This window comes from Thamnophis elegans, chromosome 2 (assembly GCF_009769535.1).
Source record: "Thamnophis elegans isolate rThaEle1 chromosome 2, rThaEle1.pri, whole genome shotgun sequence".
Taxonomy (NCBI): domain Eukaryota; kingdom Metazoa; phylum Chordata; class Lepidosauria; order Squamata; family Colubridae; genus Thamnophis; species Thamnophis elegans.
Window position 1 is genome coordinate 72,695,349 of NC_045542.1, and position 21,770 is coordinate 72,717,118.

Below are 21,770 nucleotides of genomic sequence, written 5' to 3' on the forward strand. Positions count from 1 at the left end.
GTTACTTCTGCTGCCTGCTGCCTGCTGCCTGCTGCCTGCCTGCAATTTGACAATTCGAATCTCAACAGGCTTGAGGTTGACTCAACCTTCTGAGGTGGATAAAATGATGACCCAGATTGTTGGGTGCAATATGCTGACTCTGTAAACCGCTTAGAGACGGCTGTCAAGCACTCAAATCAGTATATAAGTCTAAGTGCTATTGCTATTGCTATTACAGAATGACACAAACATTGAAACATTGGGAATATTAAAGGAGAATCTTTGAAGAATGGAGCAAGGTTAGCAACCAGAATGTATTTTCAGTAATTGTCTGCTTCTATGGACAGACTATGTTTAAAACAATGAAATGAAATGAATGACAAATATGTAACAATTTTTATTGATAATGTAAAGTATAAAATATGGAAATAAAAATGAAATGCAAGAAAATTATTTAGAAAAGAATGCTTTGCTGGAACCAGCTAAAGTTTTAAAAATTAAAAGGGAAATACAAATTATAAATCAAGATGACCTGGAAAATGTTATTGGATCTACAAAGGATGCTTGTTAAAGCCTAGGAAAAAAATCTGTGTAATGGAATAAAGAATTAAAAATAGATCAAATCCTACAGCAATATTTGAATTAAAGATTAAGACTGTTATAAATAAAAGGAAGAAAAGATATAAATTCGAACAAGATTAAAATAAGACATTTTTTGCAATGTTCAAAAAAGCCAACCCTTTACGGACCTTTTGCTGGATTGAAAATGGATATTTTATGGATTTATTTATAAATAAGGGATGGGATATGGGATGAAGAGATATCTATTTAATCTTATATGGATGAAGTGTTATTAAATACGTTTTTATTTGTTGTGATTAAAGTTCTTAAAATATGATTTTTCTCATAATTTCTTTTCTTTATATATTTTTCCTCCACCATTTCTTAGTTTCCACACTCTTCTCTTTCTCTAAATTCATTGTGTTTTACTATTACAATTAAAATTCTTAATAAAATTATATGTATATTAAAAAAACATTTAACTACAACATACTTCAGCTGACTGCAGTTCAGCAGTTCGGCTGTTCAAATCCCATCAGGCTCAAGGTTGACTCAGCCTTCCATCCTTCCGAGGTGGGTAAAATGAGGACCCGGATTGTTGGGGGCAATATGCTGACTCTGTAAACTGCTTAGAGAGGGCTGAAAGCCCTATGAAGCGGTATATGTCTAACTATTGCTACTATTGCTATTGCTACTGTATATAGTATCAGGGCAAGTATGGGCTTGGTAAATTTGAAGCATGAAAAAGAAATAAAATGCCATGGTTTAATAAATTCCTCTGCATATTACATATGAATGGGACCAAGGATGGGATCAGTACGTGTACATCTGGCATTTGAAAAACAAAACTAGAGGGAAACTATATAGAAAGTAACCGTCTGTTTGCAGTTGTTTCCTGAGGGGTAATCTTATGAATCTGCTGCAACAACAATATGAACAAAAAGCCTTATGGCATTAAAAAAAACTAAGCCACACAGGACTTGTTTGCTTGCACCTATTTATAGCGATGTTTGTACATTTTAAACATATTTTCAGCATAATAAACAATACTCAATGATTAGCATTACACCTAAAAATGTGATGGCTGTCTGAATTTGAAAATTAATTATTTTCTGAATATTATTTACATAGCAAAATCTTCAAAAGCATGATTTAACCTTACATTTGTTTCTTTGCGGGATGATAGATTATAGGGGGTGTGAGAGATTCCTGAGAAATAAACTGCAACCTCACACCCTCAAATATCCCAGAATATGTATGCATGCATCCACAAAAGTGCAAACAAACACAACTTTCAACCCTGTCCCTTCTCTGTCAGTAATGGCTTCTTATACTCTTTTAGCAGAAAGATCAGGATGGCACCCAATCCTTTAGAAGTTGCCTCTTACTTATAGAGTATATGGATGTAGAGAGCACTTTCCAGGGGTGGGTTCCAGATCCCATTCCAACACACATCCAGCGTGTGCATGCCTCTTAGCGCCTCCGCGAGCCTCTGTGATGCTCAGCTGCTCAGGGAAACATCTCGCAGGTGCTGTACGCACCATGCACATGCACGTAAGTGCCGAAGACTTAAAAGACCGGTAAGGAGCTCGGGCAGGCGGGTGCACCCTCCGGAGCACCGTACCGGGACGGTATCTGGTGCTCTGGGCAGGCTCCGGTACGCCCGTACCAGGGCATACCGCCTGCAACCCACCTCTGGCACCTTCCTAAAATGAGAATGCAAGTCTATATCCCAGGACAAAGGAGACAAAAGAAGAAAAAAAGTTGAGGTAGAGATATAAAATGGAAGAATGTACCACTTCAATAATATCTAACTATATTTCACCATCTAAATTTATTTGTGTTATATTGTGTTATAGGAAACTCAGTCATTGTTTTGGCTTAGCATACTTATCTTAATGTAACTCTTATCAGAAAACTAAATAATTCCATAATGAATCAGAAAAGCATTAAAAACCACACACCACAATATACCTTTCAAAATGCACAGTATAGTCTTGTGTTTTAAAACTTCCAGTTAGATCTGCTAAGAATTAGGATACCTTAATTTGTTTAATTGCTTATTTTGTCCCTGATCTTTTCAAGGGTCTACAAGAATAAAATAAGAAATATATCTGAAAAAAACAAACATCTCAGTAAATGATGAACTGTTAGAGACTGTCTAACCCAAAGGGCTGCTGAAGGATGAAATCACCCTGAAGGATCATACTATGGTTTCATAAATACCTCAGAGTAGATCAAGACATTATTCTTACCTAAATCCTTGAGGACAAATGCAGGTGTATCCATTTACAGCATCTACACACATGGCACCATGGCGGCATTTGTGTCCCCTGCAGTCATCATCATCTGTTTCACAGTGCTTTCCACTGTAACCTGGTAAGCATTCACCTGCAATCAGACCATTAAGGACTCCATTAATACAAAGTTGCATACTAGATTGCATCTACAAAACCTTCCTACAGTATGCATGTATATGAAACAGATATCCAATCCAAATAAAATGGCACTCTAAGTCTTCCACATCAGAGATGAGTGCATTAACTGGTTTTTTGTTTTGTTTTCCCAATGAAAGGAAAATGCTTTCTAGTTTATGTCCAACTAGAAAGGTTTGAAAGATGGTTGATAACGTACAGAGTGGTGTCTCTCAGCCTTGTCAATTTGATATTTGGACTTCAATACCCAGAATTCCCCTGCCAGCACGTGCTCTTGGCTGAAATTTGGTTTTTAAAGTTACAGGCTAGAGAGAGCAGATCTCTCTGGAAAAGTGGGCAATCTCTCAAAATCTTCAACATGTTTTGGAATAGCCTGAATGTACAGCATAAGGCACATTTCAAGCCTCCCTGGAAAATAAAGAACATATTCAGACCAGTGCAAAAGAAATAGAGTTCATATAGTTAATATTTAACATATTTGGAAAGGCGCTTCCATATACTTTGGGGCTGTAGTTATACCTTCTTCTTAAGAGTAAAAAGATTGGAATAGAAAATGAACAGAATTGCATCAGTTAAGTAGTAGTAGAGTTTATCTAATAAGATATTGTATAGCAGAGATGCAAATCAGTGGTGGGATTCAATTTTTTTTCCACTACCAGTGGGTGTGGCTTGGTGGGATGGCATGGCTTGGTGGGCATAGCTTGGTGGGCGTGGCAGGGAAGGATACTGTAAAATCTTCATTCCCACCGCACTCCAGGGGAAGGATACTGTAAAATACCAATTCCCCTCCCGATCAGCTGGGACTCAGGAGGCAGAGAATAGATTGGGGCGAGGCCAGTCAGAAGTGTTATTTATCAGTTCTCTGAACTACTCAAATTTCTGCTACCAGTTCTCCAGAACTGGTCAGAATCGCTGAATATCACCTCTGATACAAATGATTACATTTCATCAACCTGAGTGCATTATGTACATAGAAACAACTTATAGAACCAGTTCAAGCATTACTAAAATCTAAATGGTTAAAAAATGTGTGTGTGTGCATCTGAACACAGCTGTACTAATAGACATTTATTTAATGTATACTAGAGATACATCAAATTCAGAGCTGACATTAGAATAAAACTCTCCAATAGTCAATGCAAGACATTTTTATTTAATATAATGATATAAATGTATCCTAAAGCTAGCAAAAATTTAGTACAATTTCTGGGTATAATAATAATTGAAAGGTTTTTTTTTAATAGTTTTATAAAAGTCTTGCAAAAAACCCTTACATTTTTAAATCTCGAGACATCAGACACCAGACATTAATTTAGAGGGAAGTCAGTTTGAGAGATCAGGAACTATATGGGGAAAAAATCCTCAAAATGTGAAGAGTCTATTTTAATGGAAGAAAAACTAATTGTACAATTGTACAATTTAGTTGATCTGAATGGAACCTAGTGATTCGAATAATAAAGAATTTAAATGGATATTGTTCCTGAAGACTAAACTGATATACAGATATAAAAGTAGATATTATGATATCAGGAAAGATCTAGGCTGCCAAAATTGCATTACAGGTATTCCTTGACATGACCATAATTGAGTCCAAAATTTCAGTTGTTAAGTGAGATGTTTGTTAAGTGAATTTTGCCCCATTTTATTATCTTTCTTGCCACAATTAGTGATTACTGCAAGATAAGTTAGTAACTTGTTTGTTAAGTTAATCTGGCTTCCCCTTTGACTTGCTTGTCAGAAAGTTGCAAAAGATGATCACGTGACACTGGGACACGCTATGGTATAAGTATAAACCAGTTGCCAAGCATCTGAATTTTGATCAAATGATCATGGGGATGCTTCAAAGATTGCAATTAAAAACGGTCATAAGTCAATTTTTCAGTGCTGTTGTAACTTTGGATTGTCACTAAATTAACTGTTGTATCTTGAGGACTACCTATACTGTAAACACAAACAAGAGGAAAGCAGAATTGGAAACAAACTATAAATCCAGGCAGGACATCACTAAGTTTAAAGGTAATTATTTACTTTTCTGAAGTTTGATATGAACAAATTTCTCTTCTACTGGGGATTTCTTTAAATAAATAACTAAAGGTAGATTTTCAATTTCTTAGACAAATAAATTTATTGTTCTACCATAATACTAAACCTATTTTTATTTCCTTATTCATTACTTTTACAAAGTTGGACCTCAAGGGTCAAGTGGGCTTGCTGTTAACGTACCTGCCTCCCAACAGCGTTGCAGCAGCCCTGCCCTCGCTCCTCGAGTCGGTAGCTGAGCTGGCAATTGAGTTGCCCAGGCTTATGGTTCTGGGGGATTTCAATTTGCCTTCGCTCGGTGAACACTCTGATGGAGCGCAGGAGTTCATGGCTTCCATGACAGCCATGGGCTTGACCCAAGTAATCCGGGGCCCAACTCACTCGGCGGGTCACATGCTTGACCTCGTATTTCTCTCGGAGCAGTGGAGTTGTGACCTTGGTCTGAGGGGTAGTGAGATCTTACCCCTGTCATGGTCGGACCACTACCTACTGAGGCTTGACTTTCGGAGACCAAATCCCCACTGTAGGGAGGAGGAACCGACCAGGTGGTTCCACCCCAGGCGACTTATGGACCCGTTGGGTTTTCAGACGGAGCTTGGGGTTATTCCTGATACTCTCGCCCGCACTCCGGCGGAGACTCTGGTTGCTGCTTGGAATTCAGCAGTGACAGAGGCTCTTAACCGGATTGCGCCTTTACGGCCGATCCGAGGCAGTGGATCCAGGAGGGCCCTTGGTTTACTGAGGAACTCCTGGAGATGAAGCGCCGAAAGAGACGCCTAGAGCACCGATGGAGATCCAGTAAGTCCGAGTCAGACCGAGCACTTTTAACATCCAGCATCAGAGTTTACATCCGGGCAATTAGGACGTCAAAAAGAACATACATTGCCTCTCTGATTGCTTCTGCTGAGTCGCGCCCAGCCACCTTGTTCAGGATAACCCATTCCCTCCTAAATAGGAGGGATACGAGCGATCCTTTGCAAAGCAGAGCTGAGGACTACGTCCAATTCTCGCGGATAAAGTTGCTCGGCTTCGGGCGGACCTGGACTCCAATCCTGCAGAACCAGCTGAGGCACCAAGGGATAATCTGGTAGGACATTACTGGATTGATTTTCAAGCTGTTACCCCTGAGGACGTGGACAAGGCCATGAGAGCTGTAAGTGCCTCCACATGTGTACTGGACCCATGCCCCTCCTGGCTGGTTATTAACAGCAGGGAGGTGACACGGGGCTGGATCCAGGCGGTTGTTGCCGCCTCCCTTCGGGAGGGGGTCTTTCCCCCTGCATTAAAGGCGGCGGTGGTGAGACCCCTCCTGAAGAAGCCATCTTTGGATCCAGCCGTCCTAAACAACTATCATCCAGTCTCCAACCTCCCCTTTGTGGGGAAGGTTGTTGAGAAGGTGGTGGCCTTTCAGCTCCAGCGGTCCTTGGAGGAAACCAATTATCTAGATCCCTTCCAGTCGGGTTTCAGGCCTGGCTACAGCACGGAAACCACTTTGGTCGCATTGATCGATGATCTCTGGAGAGCTAGGGATGGAGGTCATGCCTCCATCCTAGTACTCCTTGACCTTTCTGCGGCTTTCGATACCATCGACCACGGTATCCTTCTGCGACGACTGCGGGAGGTGGGGGTGGGAGGCACTGTCTTACGGTGGTTCTCCTCTTACCTCTCGGACAGGTCGCAGTCGGTGTTGGTCGGAGGGCAGAGATTGACCCCTAGGCCCCTAACGTATGGGGTGCCGCAGGGTTCGGTCCTGTCCCCCCTTCTTTTTAATATCTACATGAAACCGCTGGGTGAGATCATTCGTCGGCACGGGATAAAACACCACCAGTATGCGGACGATACGCAGCTGTATCTGTCTGCCCCGTGCCAACCCAATGAAGCGATGGACGTGATGTGCCAGGGCCTCGAGGCTGTTAGGGACTGGATGGGGGTTAACAAGCTTGTTCTCAATCCAGATAAGACCGAGTGGCTGCTGTGCTTCCCTCCTATTGGCCAAGTGTTCCACCTCTCAGGCTGGGGGGGGGGTCAAACAGTACGCTCCTCAGACAGGGTTCACAACTTGGGAGTCCTCCTGGACCCACAGCTGTCTTTTGAACACCATTTGTCAGCTGTGACCAGGGGGGCATTTGCCCAGGTTCGCCTGGTGCACCAGTTGCGTCCCTACCTGAACCGGGAGGCTCTCACAACAGTCACTCGTGCCCTTGTGACCTCTAGACTGGATTACTGCAACGTGCTCTACATGGGGCTGCCCTTGAAGAGTATTCGGCAACTTCAGCTTGTCCAGAATGCAGCCGCGCGAGCGATCGTGGGTGCGCCTCGGTTCACCCACGTAACACCTATCCTCTGCGAGCTGCACTGGCTGCCTGTTGATCTCCGGGTACGCTTCAAGGTCCTAGTTGTCACCTACAAAGCCCTTCATGGTATTGGATCTGGGTACTTGAGAGACCGCCTACTGCCAATTACCTCCACTAGACCAATTAGATCCCACAGACTAGGCCTCCTCCGAATTCCATCAGCTGGCCAGTGTTGACTGGCGACTACCTGGAGGAGATCCTTCTCTGTGGCTGCTCCGACCCTCTGGAACGAACTCCCCATGGAGATTCGTACCCTCACCACCCTCCAGGCCTTCCGCATAGCCCTTAAATCCTGGCTGTTCCGACAGGCCTGGGGCTAAAGACTCGCTGCCCCACTCGAATGGTATGATTGTTGTGTTTTAACTATGTATGGCTTTTTATGTTTTTTGTAATTCTGTTTGTTTTTCCCCTCCCTTTGAGTTGTGAGCCGCCCTGAGTCCCTTTAGGGAAAAGGGCGGCATACAAATAAACTAAAACTAAAACTAAACTAAACTAAACTTTGTGACTTAAGCCCAATTAGTTTTGAAGGCACTCACCTGAATAGGCATTCAAACCTTTGTCAATATTGCAGCTAAATTTTATTGAGGAAATCAAGTGTTCGCTTGATTTCAATCTAAAAGCGTCATGATCTCTGATAAGATCATTCATGATTGGTCTCCTCACTGCTAGAATTCATGCACACTGGATTCTTTGCCAATCTACAAATATTCAGATCATCTCAGTTTGCATGAAATCTGTTCAAACTGAATTCCTGAATAATTGCTTCAACTGATATAGTAGTTGCCGCTATTCTATACAACATTTCATTCAGTTTCAGTTATTCCTCTATGAATTGAAAAAAGGGGGAGGTTGTCTCTTATTAAATCCAAAGATTACTGTTTTGTAAAAGTTTTGAAAAGCATAGCAACCAATTCTAGCGATGTTTCAGCCACCCTGGCAAGGAAATGGTGTTCATAATAATTACTGCGGGAGGAAATAGCGACATTTAATCCTCTTGCTTTATTGATCCCTGTTGGCCCAAATAAAGTGATGTAATAACAAATGATACACGCATCGTTACTCAAGGCTGCCATGTATCACATTTTTGACATATATTGGTTATTGTCATAACAATATAACCACTACTTTTCTTGGACGACAGCATTAAATCAATGCTTTAACTTTTGTCAGTAATTCCATGCTACAGAATAATAAAGTTTATTTATAACTGTGCTCTAACATATCGGGCAGTTGGAACAACAGCTTCCTTCCGTGGAGAGATATATTAAATTAATGTATCTCTCTCTCTCACTGGAAGATTTCATGAAGAATTGTATGGAAAAAAGTTAGTTACATATTACTGAGATCCTTAAATGTTAGAGCAATAGGGAATTGTGTTAAATACTACCCCTGGTTACCTTCATTTCAGACTACTTATATTGGTTTTGGCTTCAGGTTTGTGATCCTTCAAAAAAACCAATCAGAAAACAGTGTTACTGCAGTCAATATTTAAATTATTCCAAATACTAGTTTCTTCTCTTTTTTATTTTCATTCCAGAATTTATGTGCTCCCTCATCCTCCAATCATTGCTGATCATGAATTTTCAGATTAATTCATCCCTGGAAGTTATAAATTCAGAAAGTAGCATTTCTTCCAAAGGAATAAACTGTAATGAGAGGCAGCTGACTTCATCAGGTACATAGACTAATATAGGATTTAAACTGGAAGGCCCACTTAGCTTTATTAAAATTTATTGCTTAATTAAGATAGAGGATTTTATTAATGCTAATTCTAATATACTCTAACAGCTGCTTTATGGAATCCCCAAATTTATTACTATGGGGCACCTTTTGGATCAAGTCATACAATGTCTTTTGTTCCTAATTTTTACATCTCTTTATTCTTGAGGAATTTCTTAACTCTGTCCAACCACAACTTTGCCCTTCCCATTTCTTCATTCAAATATTTGTTTTGTGCTTTTGATTTTCATTCTCTCTACATTAGGGGCATCAAACTTGATTTCATTGAGGGCCACATCAGGGTTGTATTTTACTTTGAGTGACTGGGATGGGTGTGGCCAGGGTGGGTGTGGCCAGTTCGACATCATTCGTGTCAGTGGTGCTTGTGGTGGCCTGAGTGTTCTGCCAGCAGAACAGGCTTGCAAGCTCCATTTTTGGCTGTGACGGCTTCCTGCAACCCTCTGCCAGCGAAAATGGAGCACACAGGCTTCCCAAGTCTGTTTTCACTGGCAGAGCACCAATGATTGGTCCTGTTTCCAGGGCAGCCCTGTGGGCCAGATCTAAGCATCTCATGGGCTGGATCCGGCCTCCGGGCCTTGAGTTTGATACCCCTACTCTACATGATCAGATGTCATCAAGAAGCTTCTTTCATAATTGGTCAGTGATTTCTGAGACTAAGCAAAAATCAATGGTTGTTTTTGTTCTTCCTTAGAAAAGCTCATTTCCAACAATACTTTAGATAATTCAACTATTTATTTGTTTCACTTTAGGAATAAAGTGTGGCTTCATCCTATTTCTTTTGATTGGAAGCAAATCAAAAGCCATAATAGATGCATTTTGGTTTCAATAACAAATCATAAGAATAAATTGGCATAAATGAAAACACTTTGGCAACTTAATAGGGATACAAAAGGAGACCCCCAAACTGGGCATCCTTTGGGCAATGGTAATGTCACCAGTTGATCCATTTACCAAAGGAGTGTTTCAGTGTTTCTGACATGGAAGTATAGTATAAGAAAAACATCTCCTTCATTTCCTGTAACTGGTATTAAACTGAAATATAAGTAATCACACCTATCATTTGAGCAACAAATTCAATAGCTATATTTGAAGACTTACAATTAATGAAGGGATGTGCAGTTCACTTTTCCCCAGGCTTGCTGAATTACAGTGTGCAAACTGGGAGAGATAATATGTTTATTAGTTTGGTCTGGAATAAGGGGTCCTTGGTGCGCTCTCTGAATTTGGTTGTTTTCTTGCATAGAAAACACTGGAATGTGGCAATTACTTAATAAAGTAACTAATTAGGATTGTGGATTTATATACAATATTTTAACATATCAATAGTACATACTTACTTATATTCTCTATCAAGAGAAATACATTTGGATTCATGTTTGCAAGGGTTTAGTTCAGGCACGCAATGGTGATTACTTCATCACAGAGTTCTCCTGAAATAAAATTAAGAGAACTTTTAATATAAATTTAGTAGAAATTTAGTTGCCTGAATTATAATTAGAACTGAGGAATGAAAAATGCTTATGAAGAAACTATTGAGGACAATGATATTACAATCCCTTTTTAAAAAAGAAGTTAATGGCATACCCATGATTAAAACTTTTATTGTGGTTTAGGATTAGTCATTGCAGCAAAAATAAATAAATACATAGACATTATACAAATAATGGATTGTATATGAAACATGTTGTAATACTAGAAGATTTGAGGTCTTTATGAATGTCATAAATATTAATGTTGTCCTAAAACAAAATAATTAAATAATTGTATATCATCAGGAACACATTTAGAAAGGCCTGTTTAACCCAAAACAAATGCACTTATCTTTGATTGTTCCAAAGAGGGCAAAACCAGGAAATTTTTGCTAGAGGATGTTATAAATTGAGTGCCAAACTGTATCCAGAATTTTATCTTTGCCTTGTTAGTTTGATTGTAACTTAGTGTTACAGGGCTTGTCTTTAAAAAACCAAACCCTTACAAGGTGAGTTTATATGTAATGTTTGACTTTCAGTGAACAAAAGCCATCTCCAATTATTACAGAAACTAGCCCAGTTGGACTATACAAACATTTCAATCAATATATGAGAATAACAATACAGATCCTACCCTCAATCTTTGTGATTCCCAGTTTCAGTCTTATATAAACACTGGAGATATAAGTAAGAACCTGGAGAATTTATCTGAAGAATTGGGATTGATCCTATCCATTAGCAATACTGATACAGTGGTTCATTTATTGAAAACCACACTTTCATGGGAAAATGAGTCTGATGATGTAGATAATAGTCATGGAACATGTGTTATCTTTCAATATACCATATTTCCCCCCCAATATAATTTGCATTATCTCAGTAGAGCAACCCCAATTTCACAGTAGAATATCACATGGACACACATTCACACTTGTAGTTGTATTCCGTCTTGTAAATGTTGCAAAGAAAACAAACAATTCATTTATCATTATTCAGAATAACACCTGCAGTATCAAAAGGCTTTGAATCATATGTTGATTTTTTTAAAATCCTACAATAATATAAAAATATGATTCAAAACCTTGATGCTAAGCAGATTTAAGGAACTAAGGTGGCACAGTGGTTAGAATGCAGTACTACAGGCTAATTCTGCCCACTGCCAGGAATTTGATCCTGACCACTCAAGGTTGATTCAGCTTTCCATCCATTTGAGAGGTTGGTAAAACAAGGACCCAGATTGTTGAGGCAAATACACTGACATTATAAACCCACCTAGAGAGTGTTGTAAAGCACTATGAAGTGATATATAATCTAAGTGTTATTGCTATATAACACTACATGAGGCATTTGTTTAAGGAACTAATAATTGTCTACACCCAAAAGAGTCCATCAGGACTGCATTTTTAAATAAAATGTTCTCAAGTATAGGAAACAGTGCAGCTGATTTTTGTTAAACCTTTTCAAAACCTTATTTTGTATTTCTAGTTTCTAATAATGAAGAAATGATTCACAATGATCAAAGCTACAATCTTCTGAATAATACTGTTATGATAAAATTCCTTTCATGTAATATCCTGGCTTTTTTTTTTAACTAATCTCTTACATTTCCTGAAGAATTTCAGCTGCATTGTAAGGTGTCATATCTAATGATTCCTGCACAGAGATTCCAAAATGCATTTGTTTGATATTTCATTTCAGTTACAATCTTGCACATGTGTGCGCACACATGTGCACACCCATATTAATAGCATCTCTTAATGGCCAAAATTAAACTGTAAAATATGTTATCAGAATTTTTATTGTGCTAATTATTACCTTAGTAATAAATTAACCCCTCCAATTTACCAATTTCCAGCACCAAAATCAAGTAACAACACTTTTATTATTGCTGATTACCACTACCACTACAGTCTCAAAGTTAATTATTAATTGTAAAATATTCCCCCCAAAACTTCACCAGAAACACATGGAGTTCCTTCATAAATTATTTATGGATGCAATTTCTCTAGTATAGAAACAGTGTTAACAAATGGCCCAATGAGTATCCAAGAAGCATAGAACTGTTTGTTGCTACAATATGACCCCCAGCTACTTTCAGTTTAGTTGATAGCTTGTTGCGCATTTGCGGAAGGCATCCCAAAGTGTTAGGTCTATCATGTATCAACCTGGGATTTTCTTATAAAGCAAAGAAAAAAAAAGAAGTTTGAGCAGTAATGAAACTGGTATCAGTCCAGTGGATGCCTGTTCCATTTATGCAAATGTAAAGAAAGAACTTCATTTTTTAAAAAATTAGGGACTCAGTCAAAATGGAACATTGTGGACATGGGGCTTAATAATTGTTAATTATTTCTGACAACTGAAAAAAAATGCTGACATTTTAGATATTTTCATCAATGTATACAAATGCTAATACAAATTTTTGAAGATGTACCTTTAAGGCATATTCTGTCAAAATGTAACGTAAATCACCCAATAATGGCCTTAAAATGATGCATTGTATTTTTTAATGTCCAGAATTTACATACACACCCACACACTCTATCTAGATTCATAGACAAGCACAAAATATACACACAAGTTACATATATTTACATGTACATATTTACATATTACATATATATATACACAAAAAACACAAGGCGCATACATATATATATATATATATAAAATCAACATATATACCATGTATATATGTATGTGTGAGTTTGCTTGTTCTTTAAAATCAAGCTAACACAATGAGGAAAAGCATCATGACATTCATTTTCAAGTATATATTACATATACATTAAGTCAAATAACAGGATGAGATCGTGAATTTTTGTTTTTGATGTGTTGCAATTTAAATATCACCTTCAAAAAAGGTGATATGTTGGCTATTCTGATGTTTAGATACAGGACCCACAGCTTTAAGTGCTTCCACTCTAGGGTATAATACTTTCTTTACAAATTAATAAACCTATAATAACTGAATGCACTAAGTTAGATAGTTAAGACTATAGGAAGGTAAAGAATAAAGAATCAGAACGACTGATATATAATCCTCAACAGAAGCCACATTGCTGTAACTTTCATATGGGTTTAAAATGAAATCTAAAAATTTTTAGATTTCACATCTATTGGACACCTGTAAGAGTATCTTCAGGAAATAATTGATAGGGTCAGCTAATTACTGGAGATGTAATGCTTAAAACTAACATTGTTTCATATGATATGGCCAAACGCTATTATAGCCATAGTTTCATGTATTCATTTAGTTAATGAAGACTATATTGTGCAAGCTTGTATTTTCTTGAATTATTTACTGATTTCAATTTGAAATAGATAGTGTATGTTATGATAGAAAAATAACAATCTTACAAGAATGGAAGAATATACATTTTCTATTAATTTAGAAAACTTACAAATAATTTACAAATATTTCTTATAAATAATTTAATGTCAAGCTTTTGAAATTTGGAGTGTGTATATGAGTTTGTGTTTCATTTTTCATGTTTACATAATGTTAATAAACTTAAAGTTTGGGATTATATATATTTAAAGCAATGCTAGTTTTTTTTATTACTGTATGATCTTTGTCTTGCACGCAAATTGAGGTATTTTTTTCTTTTTGAAATTAACTATATTTTATATTGGTTAAGCTTACATTGTTTATTGTAAGTTATATTGGTGAATAGGATAAGCAAGGCCTCCTCAACCTGTTAACATTGAGATGCAGTTGACTTTGGGCCACCCCCTCTTTCAGCCTTAGGAAGAAGGCAAATCCACTTCTTAATTTCTCAAAATATTGTAATTTGTTCTGATTTGATTTATTGTGTTTCACAGGGAGGCATATGCAACAAACATTCCTGATTTATTCAGAGGATTAGGATAACTTCTTACTTTAAGAGACATTTCACTTTAACAGACATCCCACTGTCTTATGAGCCTGTTAAATAAAACTATTACTTTTAATGAAATATGACCCAGATAAGTCAGACACTATAATTATCCATGTTACACTCAAGGGCTAGTGGATACAACTACATTTTAAAGGCACTCTGATTGCATTACTGCCTTTCTTGGGGCATGTAGTTTGTCCCAAGTTCAGTAAAACATTTTTAGCAAAAGCTTGAATGCAACTTGGTATATTCACAACTTGTTAAAGATTGAGTTTGTTCAATCCAGGTTCCTATTAAATTTATTCAAGTGTTCTGGTTTGTGTCCAGTATAGGAGTCCTTAAAGTGGGAGCTAGTACAGTACATGGATCAGTATCTTCAAATTTTCACCATTTTTCAAAAATGGGAGAAATCAGCTGAAGAAAAAAGCCACATTACTAGTTTCTTCTCCCACACATTGATTATAACAGGGTATGACTCAGTCGAAAGAATATAGGCAAGTATTTTGTATGAAACTACAGATTGAGAACCATCTAATTCTTGCTGATATCTATTTAAGCAATCAGGTCACCAGACTTAACCCTGCGTACATCTCAATCAAATTACTATGCCAAAATTGTGAACAGCTCTGACATCTGCACTCTGTAATGCCTTACAAACTGTTGTTTTTGAAAGGGAAAACTCCAGAAAACCGCATAAAGTGAGGAGATTGTCATTGTAAATCAAGAGCAATTTATCATTGTAAATTAGGAGCAATTGAAATAGGAGGCTGCATACTACTTTATATTCATTATACCATGAAGTTAACACAAAGGTATTGTGCTTTTATTATAGGTACTTGTCAACTTACAACTAAAGTTATGATGGATTTCCCTGAGGTACTTATGACCTGGATTTGAAGCTGTGACAGTCGGTCCCCCACTATAATCACATGACCACATTTTTGGCTCTTGGCAACTGGACTGTATGGTCATTCGCAAACCACAAACACACAATGACTTTTATGACTTTTTGCTGATAACCAGTGAACTGGAATTTCTAGCTAGGACTCTTTTTGTGATCTTATGACAACAGATCAAATAGTTACATGCATACAAGATTCAAAAAAGTATTGAATTGAGAAAGCAGTTTAGAATTATGCCTTTTTTTAAGGATATGCATCTTTTTTGAAATGGAGTGGAATGTCATTTCAGTGCCAATGGAATAACAAAATAGATATTTTATGAAAAAGAAGTGTGCTACATCATGCTTACTATATTTAGTTCATTCATTGCCCTTTTCAACTGTCCTTTGATTGTTCAAAAAGAAATATATTATGAGGTTTAATATGAGAACATTACACCTTGTGCTCTTTTAAGTAAACAGTTGTAGTCTTTTCCAAATATGTTTGTGATTGTGATAAAGCAGACTTTATTTTATGGTTTTCCCAATTATTTTGAAACCAATGTAAACCTTTGTAGTTTCTTCTGGTTTTCAGTGAAACTGTGCCCATGAAAACCACTGGTTTACGTAGTGACCATTGCAAAAAAAGATTATAATAGTGGATTGTGATGGGCAAGCTCTATTATGGTTATAACTCAAGCACTATCTATAGCTCAATATTCATGCTATATTGACTCCTTCGATCTCAATTGCCTTTTAGCTTGTTAGAGTGCTATTGTTCTAACCTAGGCTTCCCAAGAGCATGAAGCAGACTCCTTGTCCTGAGAAAAACCCCTTTAATTAATTTACTGTGAATTCTGCTCATTCACATCCAGCAAAGTCTTTCGAGGGCGGATTTACAGTCACAGATCCTATCTGGCTTGGAAAGCTGATAGGCCGATATCTGCAAAACTTGGCAAGGAGTCTCGGAGAGTCACGAACCAATTAGGTGAATTAATTTTATCTTGCAAACTTCCCTCCCTTTTTGCTCCTCTTTTATTTCTTCTGGGAGGGGCCATTCAACATCCATACGTGGCCTTGCTCCCAAGTCGACCCCTGTTATTTAGCTGTTCCTTTTATCTGGCAACTTTGCACATACACACACTGGGAACAGGCTCCAGCTGGCCATCTGCCTCACTGATGTCTGACTCATAAGGCAGCTGGTAACTAGCATATGGCTCTGGCCCCCTCTCTGCCTCCAACACAGAGCCTCATCAGAGCCGTCCCCAGACTGCAGGAGTGGCCCATGTTCCTCCCCAACTTCCTCACTCTCCAAATCTGCTGCCAGATCTGCTGGCCGCTGGCAAGCCACAACTGCTATACTGTCTAACAATATTGACAAATTTTGATATATAGCTGGAAAAATGTGTAGGATTTTACTACGAACTCAGTAACTATATTGTTATATTTAGTTCATTCCCCTTTTAAATTCTATTTTATCAATCTTCTTTAATTAAGTTTATTCTGTTATATTATGAAAGACTGCTCACTGACTAAAATAAAGTTATTTGTCTTTGAAATTACTGATGGAATGGATGTGGTGATTCACAAAATCACAATTTGCCTTTTGGTGAAGATGTCTCCATCCCTTCCTATGTCATGGAACATTCTGCTTACCTTTTTCCTTTTTTAAAAAAATGGAACACATTTTACAAAGGAGATCATGTTGTGATAGTTAAATTTACAAATACATTTGGGTCCTGAAAATATTTATGAAAAGATAAATGATACTAAATGCTGATTCTTTGGTAGAATACAGCTTCCACTTAAAAAAAAAGACAGGTTAGAAGAATCATTAAATCATTAAAAAAATTAAATGAAAATCAATGTCAGGTAGAGCACATGGTGTTGCAGGTGATCAGGGAAAGATCTATTGAACGTGTGCCAAACTTGCCATGTCACATTGCCAACACGTGACGTATCATGATGTTTTTTCCCTTTGCAAATTTGGGATGAGCGTGACTTGCATGTGACGCATCCAGCTGACGGGATGCCAGTTTGACATCCCTGATCTATTGGATATATAGTTGTCTGCAAACACCATAGGACCTACTTCTCAATAGCTAAATCCTTCCTGTCTCTTAACTCAATGAGGAAGAAGCAATATTGTGCATTTAATTACCAAACACTAGAACACCAGAACACTTCATAAATAGTATGTATTCTGTTATGATAATTCCATTGTGGAAAGCATAATAATTAAGTGAAATCAAATACATGCAAATATTTTCTAGTCTGCTGGGCTGGCTTTTGTTTTGTAGTCATTAGAGGCCACAATGAATCAGGATTAACATATGTTTCTAGCAGATAATCCTACATGGGTTAAAGGCCTGGAGACCCTCCCATGTTTCACTTGTCAAAGAACAATGCATTTCCCACTAAGGAAAAATTGCTTTCTAAAAGTCTCTTCTGCCAAAAACACTTCCAGGCATATAAGTTATTTCAGGAATCAAAGATAGCAACAAAGAAAAGAACAGGTACACATTTATCACAGATTAAAGATTAATGCCAGTATAACCACTCACTTGATAAAAACAAAACAAAAAAATTGAATTTAGTTGGCATCATTTTTGAGGAACCATGCATTATAAATAGTAAAAGTCCTTCTTGTGTCAAAAACATACCTTGATATTTTAACAGGTTTTTATTTAATAACTACAATAAACTTTTGACAATATCAAAAAGAAAGTATTTTTTCCAGCGAATCCAAAGCACCTGAGGGCAGAACAAGAAGCAATGGGTGGAAACTAATCAAGGAGAGAAGCAACTTAGAACTGAGCAGAAACTTCCTGACAGTTAGAACAATTAATCAGTGGAACAGCTTGCCTCCAGAAGTTGTGAATGTCCCAACACTGAAAGTTTTTAAGAAGATGTTGGATAGCCATTTGTCTGAAATGGTATAGGGTTTCCTGCCAAGGCAGGGGATTGGACTAGAAGACTCCAAGGTCCCTTCCAACTCTTGCTACTGTATTGTTAGATACAGTTTAGGTTCTGTCTATCAAACACATACACTCCAGCAGAAATTACTAAACATCCAAGTGGATGTTATAATTGGTATAACTTAAATTGGTATCAGTATTAGTTGAGGCAGTATTTCTCACATGCTATCAGTTTTATTCCATTGGATATTTATTCTTCCAAAGAAAGAAGATTTAATAGAGTGCACAATATAATTTTACAAATTAGCTAGCAAAATAATTTATAGGGTCATCCAATACAGATTAGAGCCTTGTATGGAAAAGGAAATGGCAGGTCTTTATGCTGGTTTTAGAAAAGGTGAAAGCAAAAGATATTACTGCTGATGCATGTTGGATAACTGAGAAAATCATATAAACCCAAAAAGAAAATAGATACTTTATTGATTATAGAAAAGTTTTAAATTGAATTAGGAATGTTCTTAGGAGAATGGAAACCGCAAGGGTCATCCATATGTTTGTTCAACAAAGAATCTCTCCGCAAAGAGATTCTGAAACAGTGATCTCCAGTGGATCTGAGAATTTTGAGAGGGGGGAAGGGGAATCATTTTGCCTAAACCATGTTTTGATGTCTCCAAATTGGACACTGGGTTTACCCAGTTCCTCTTTTAACTACTTATAAGGAAGGTGCTTATTATTAAACCAATCTATAGGACAATATTGCATGGGATTAAATATCAAGAAAAGTAAACAAAGGGATTTTAAAGGACTTATCCGGTCAAGGTTTATGTATATATTGTGGTTACTGATAGCTATTATTGGGGTGTTTTCTTTTAACCAGGATTAAATGATAAGGCTTTAAAGATCAATATATAAGTGGAGAGAGATTTGATACTTCATTTTTTAGAGAAAATGATAAATTGGAATACACATGTTTTCTCAAATAGATTCAACCTATTCTTTTCCATGCCTACCTCCATTTCCACCACTTTAATTTAGTCACTCTGATTTAGGGAAATTTTATTTTATTGACAATACATTCTGTATCTTATGTCTAAAATTCTAAACAAAGGTGCCTCATGTGGTTTACAATGCAGTCAAAGTCTATAAAGCAAGATTAAACAAAATTATGAATCAAAAAGTAAAAGAAGCCAAAGAAGTCAGAAATAGAGAATATTAATATGAATGATTTGCCCTGCCCTGTTTCAGTCATAAAAACAGTTCAACACAGCATTGAAAAGAACTTGGATTTCAATAAGATCAGTTAAACTCAAGTAGTTCCTGAGGATTTTATGACTCATATTGGAGAGAAATTTGATTTTAACATATGTTTAGGACAATATTTTATGGTTAAAATATACAAAGGTGATTAAAGAAAGAATGTTCAAGGTTGCCATGCTGCAAAATATGAACACAAGATCTAATTTCAAAGATTGCTTTACTAAAATGATAAAGTTTGGAATAAAGTGTAATTCTAAAAGGTATAGACCTATAGTATCCTGACACTTGGAAAAAAAAACAGGGAAGAAGTCCAGAAGGTATCTGCATGGTGCTCAAGAAACAACTTACATCTAAATACTAGTAAGACAAAGGAGATGGTGCTAGATTTCTGGAAGCACAAAGAGGAACTTGCCCCACTGTATATCAAGGGGGACTGTATGGAGAGGGTTTCCTCTTTTAAATTCTTGGGAGTGCTTATTAGTCAAGATCTCACCTGGAAAAAACAAAATGTCTCTGGTTATTGGAAAGGCCAACAGAGACTTCATTTCCTTTGAGTCCTGAGAAAAAAATCAGGTGGAACAACGGCTGATGATCTCTTTCTATTGGTCCACCATAGAAAGTGTCCTCACATATTGTATTACAATATGGTATGCTGGTTTAACAGCTGTGGACAGGAAGGCACTACAGAGAGTAATCAATTTAGCACAAGAAACCATTGGTTGCCCTCTGACACCACTGGATGACATCGCCAGATCTCGCTGCTTCAGCAGAGTAAGGAAGATATTCAGAGATGATTCACACCCTGGTCAGTGTCTCTTTATACTTCTACCATCAGGCAGAAGATATCAAAATATAGCAGCCGAACAAACAGGTTTAAAGATAGTTTCTATCCTTGAGCTGTGAGACTTTTAAATACAACCACAATTACTCCATGCACACGCTAGTTTTTTTCTTTTTCTTTCTTTTTTCATTTCTGTTATCATTTTTCTCTAGTAAGATTAAAACCTATTTCGTTGTATTTAAGTACAATGACAATAAAGATTATACGTATACTTATACAGGAAGATAAATTATTCATTTTTGTAGACTGATTACTACATAAAGGCTATTTTTTAAAGGCGTGTGCTGCTTATAATTATTTTGTGGTATCCGAGATTGTTTTTGAAGAACTGCTTGTGTAATTTGCCTTATTTTTCTAAGAAACATGTTTTTATTAATTATTAGATTACTCATTGAAAATTCAGCATTAAACCATTAAACAATACCAATAACAACAGTCTTATCCTTATTTAGATTTAACCATTTCTTTTAGGATAATCATTTTCTAAAATTTAGAATTTTTGGAAGCAATAAAGCAATATATCTAATAAAATATATTTGGCTTAAGACAAATAATCAATACAGTAAAACAAAGAAAAAAAAGAAAGAAAACAATACCTTATTTATTTAGTAAAATAAGCCTGCACCTTATTTTTACCTATTAAGAAAGCAATGACAAACATTTAAAAGCAAATATACCTTTTTTGTTCATTACAAATTTAATTAATTTGTTAATTAATACACACTATTCATATATAGAGGATCACATTGACTCAGACTCTCAATTTCTAAACTCTGGGGTCAGGTTCAACCATTACAAAAAATTCTGGCAAAAATATGGCTATTTCCAGCAGTTCATTTTCAATCAGGATGGTTTTCTAAGCCAACTATTTACATAAGCATCCCAAAAGAGCCCAACAAAACATTTTAAGTTTGAGAAATTTTAGATTTTCTTACCAGCTCACTCAAACATGACACTGATTGAATCCCATGTTACGTAGCTTATAAGGGACCTTTCTCTAAGTGTCCAGAGCTCAGAGAGTAACATGGCCAGTTCACATTTTCATATTTAAAAGAACATAGAAATTTTTTCATCACGGTACTGTGATTTTAACAGCTTATGATTTGGGGGCTTATATTCTTAAATTGTTGGATGAACGCAATTACGGTTTCTAAAATCATGGAGACGTGTTGAGGAACTGGGTGGAAGAGAAAAAATGAGGAGACTTCTTCAAACTTTGGAGATTTTGCATTGTGTGAATTAGGGCATGACTGCTAAAAATATCATGTGTCAGAGTAAAGGTGAAAACTAAGCAGCTGTCATTTAAGCACAGGCATATACTTCATTATTTTCTACATTGCTCTTTGTTTTCTTCTTAGGAACATTTGAACAAAATACTTTGATGTTCCCTGTAGTTTTCAAATGCATATGGATGTTAA

General features: G+C 36.9%; 1 protein-coding gene across 1 annotated transcript in view; it reads right to left on the reverse strand.

Annotated features, from left to right (window-relative positions):
- SLIT3 (slit guidance ligand 3) overlaps window positions 1–21,770 on the reverse strand; it is a 506,804-nt gene that overhangs the window by 34,963 nt on the left and 450,071 nt on the right. Inside the window, 3 exon segments of the mRNA XM_032210926.1 lie at window positions 2,796–2,931; window positions 10,445–10,516; window positions 10,519–10,539. Coding sequence (XP_032066817.1) covers window positions 2,796–2,931; window positions 10,445–10,516; window positions 10,519–10,539 — 229 coding nt within the window.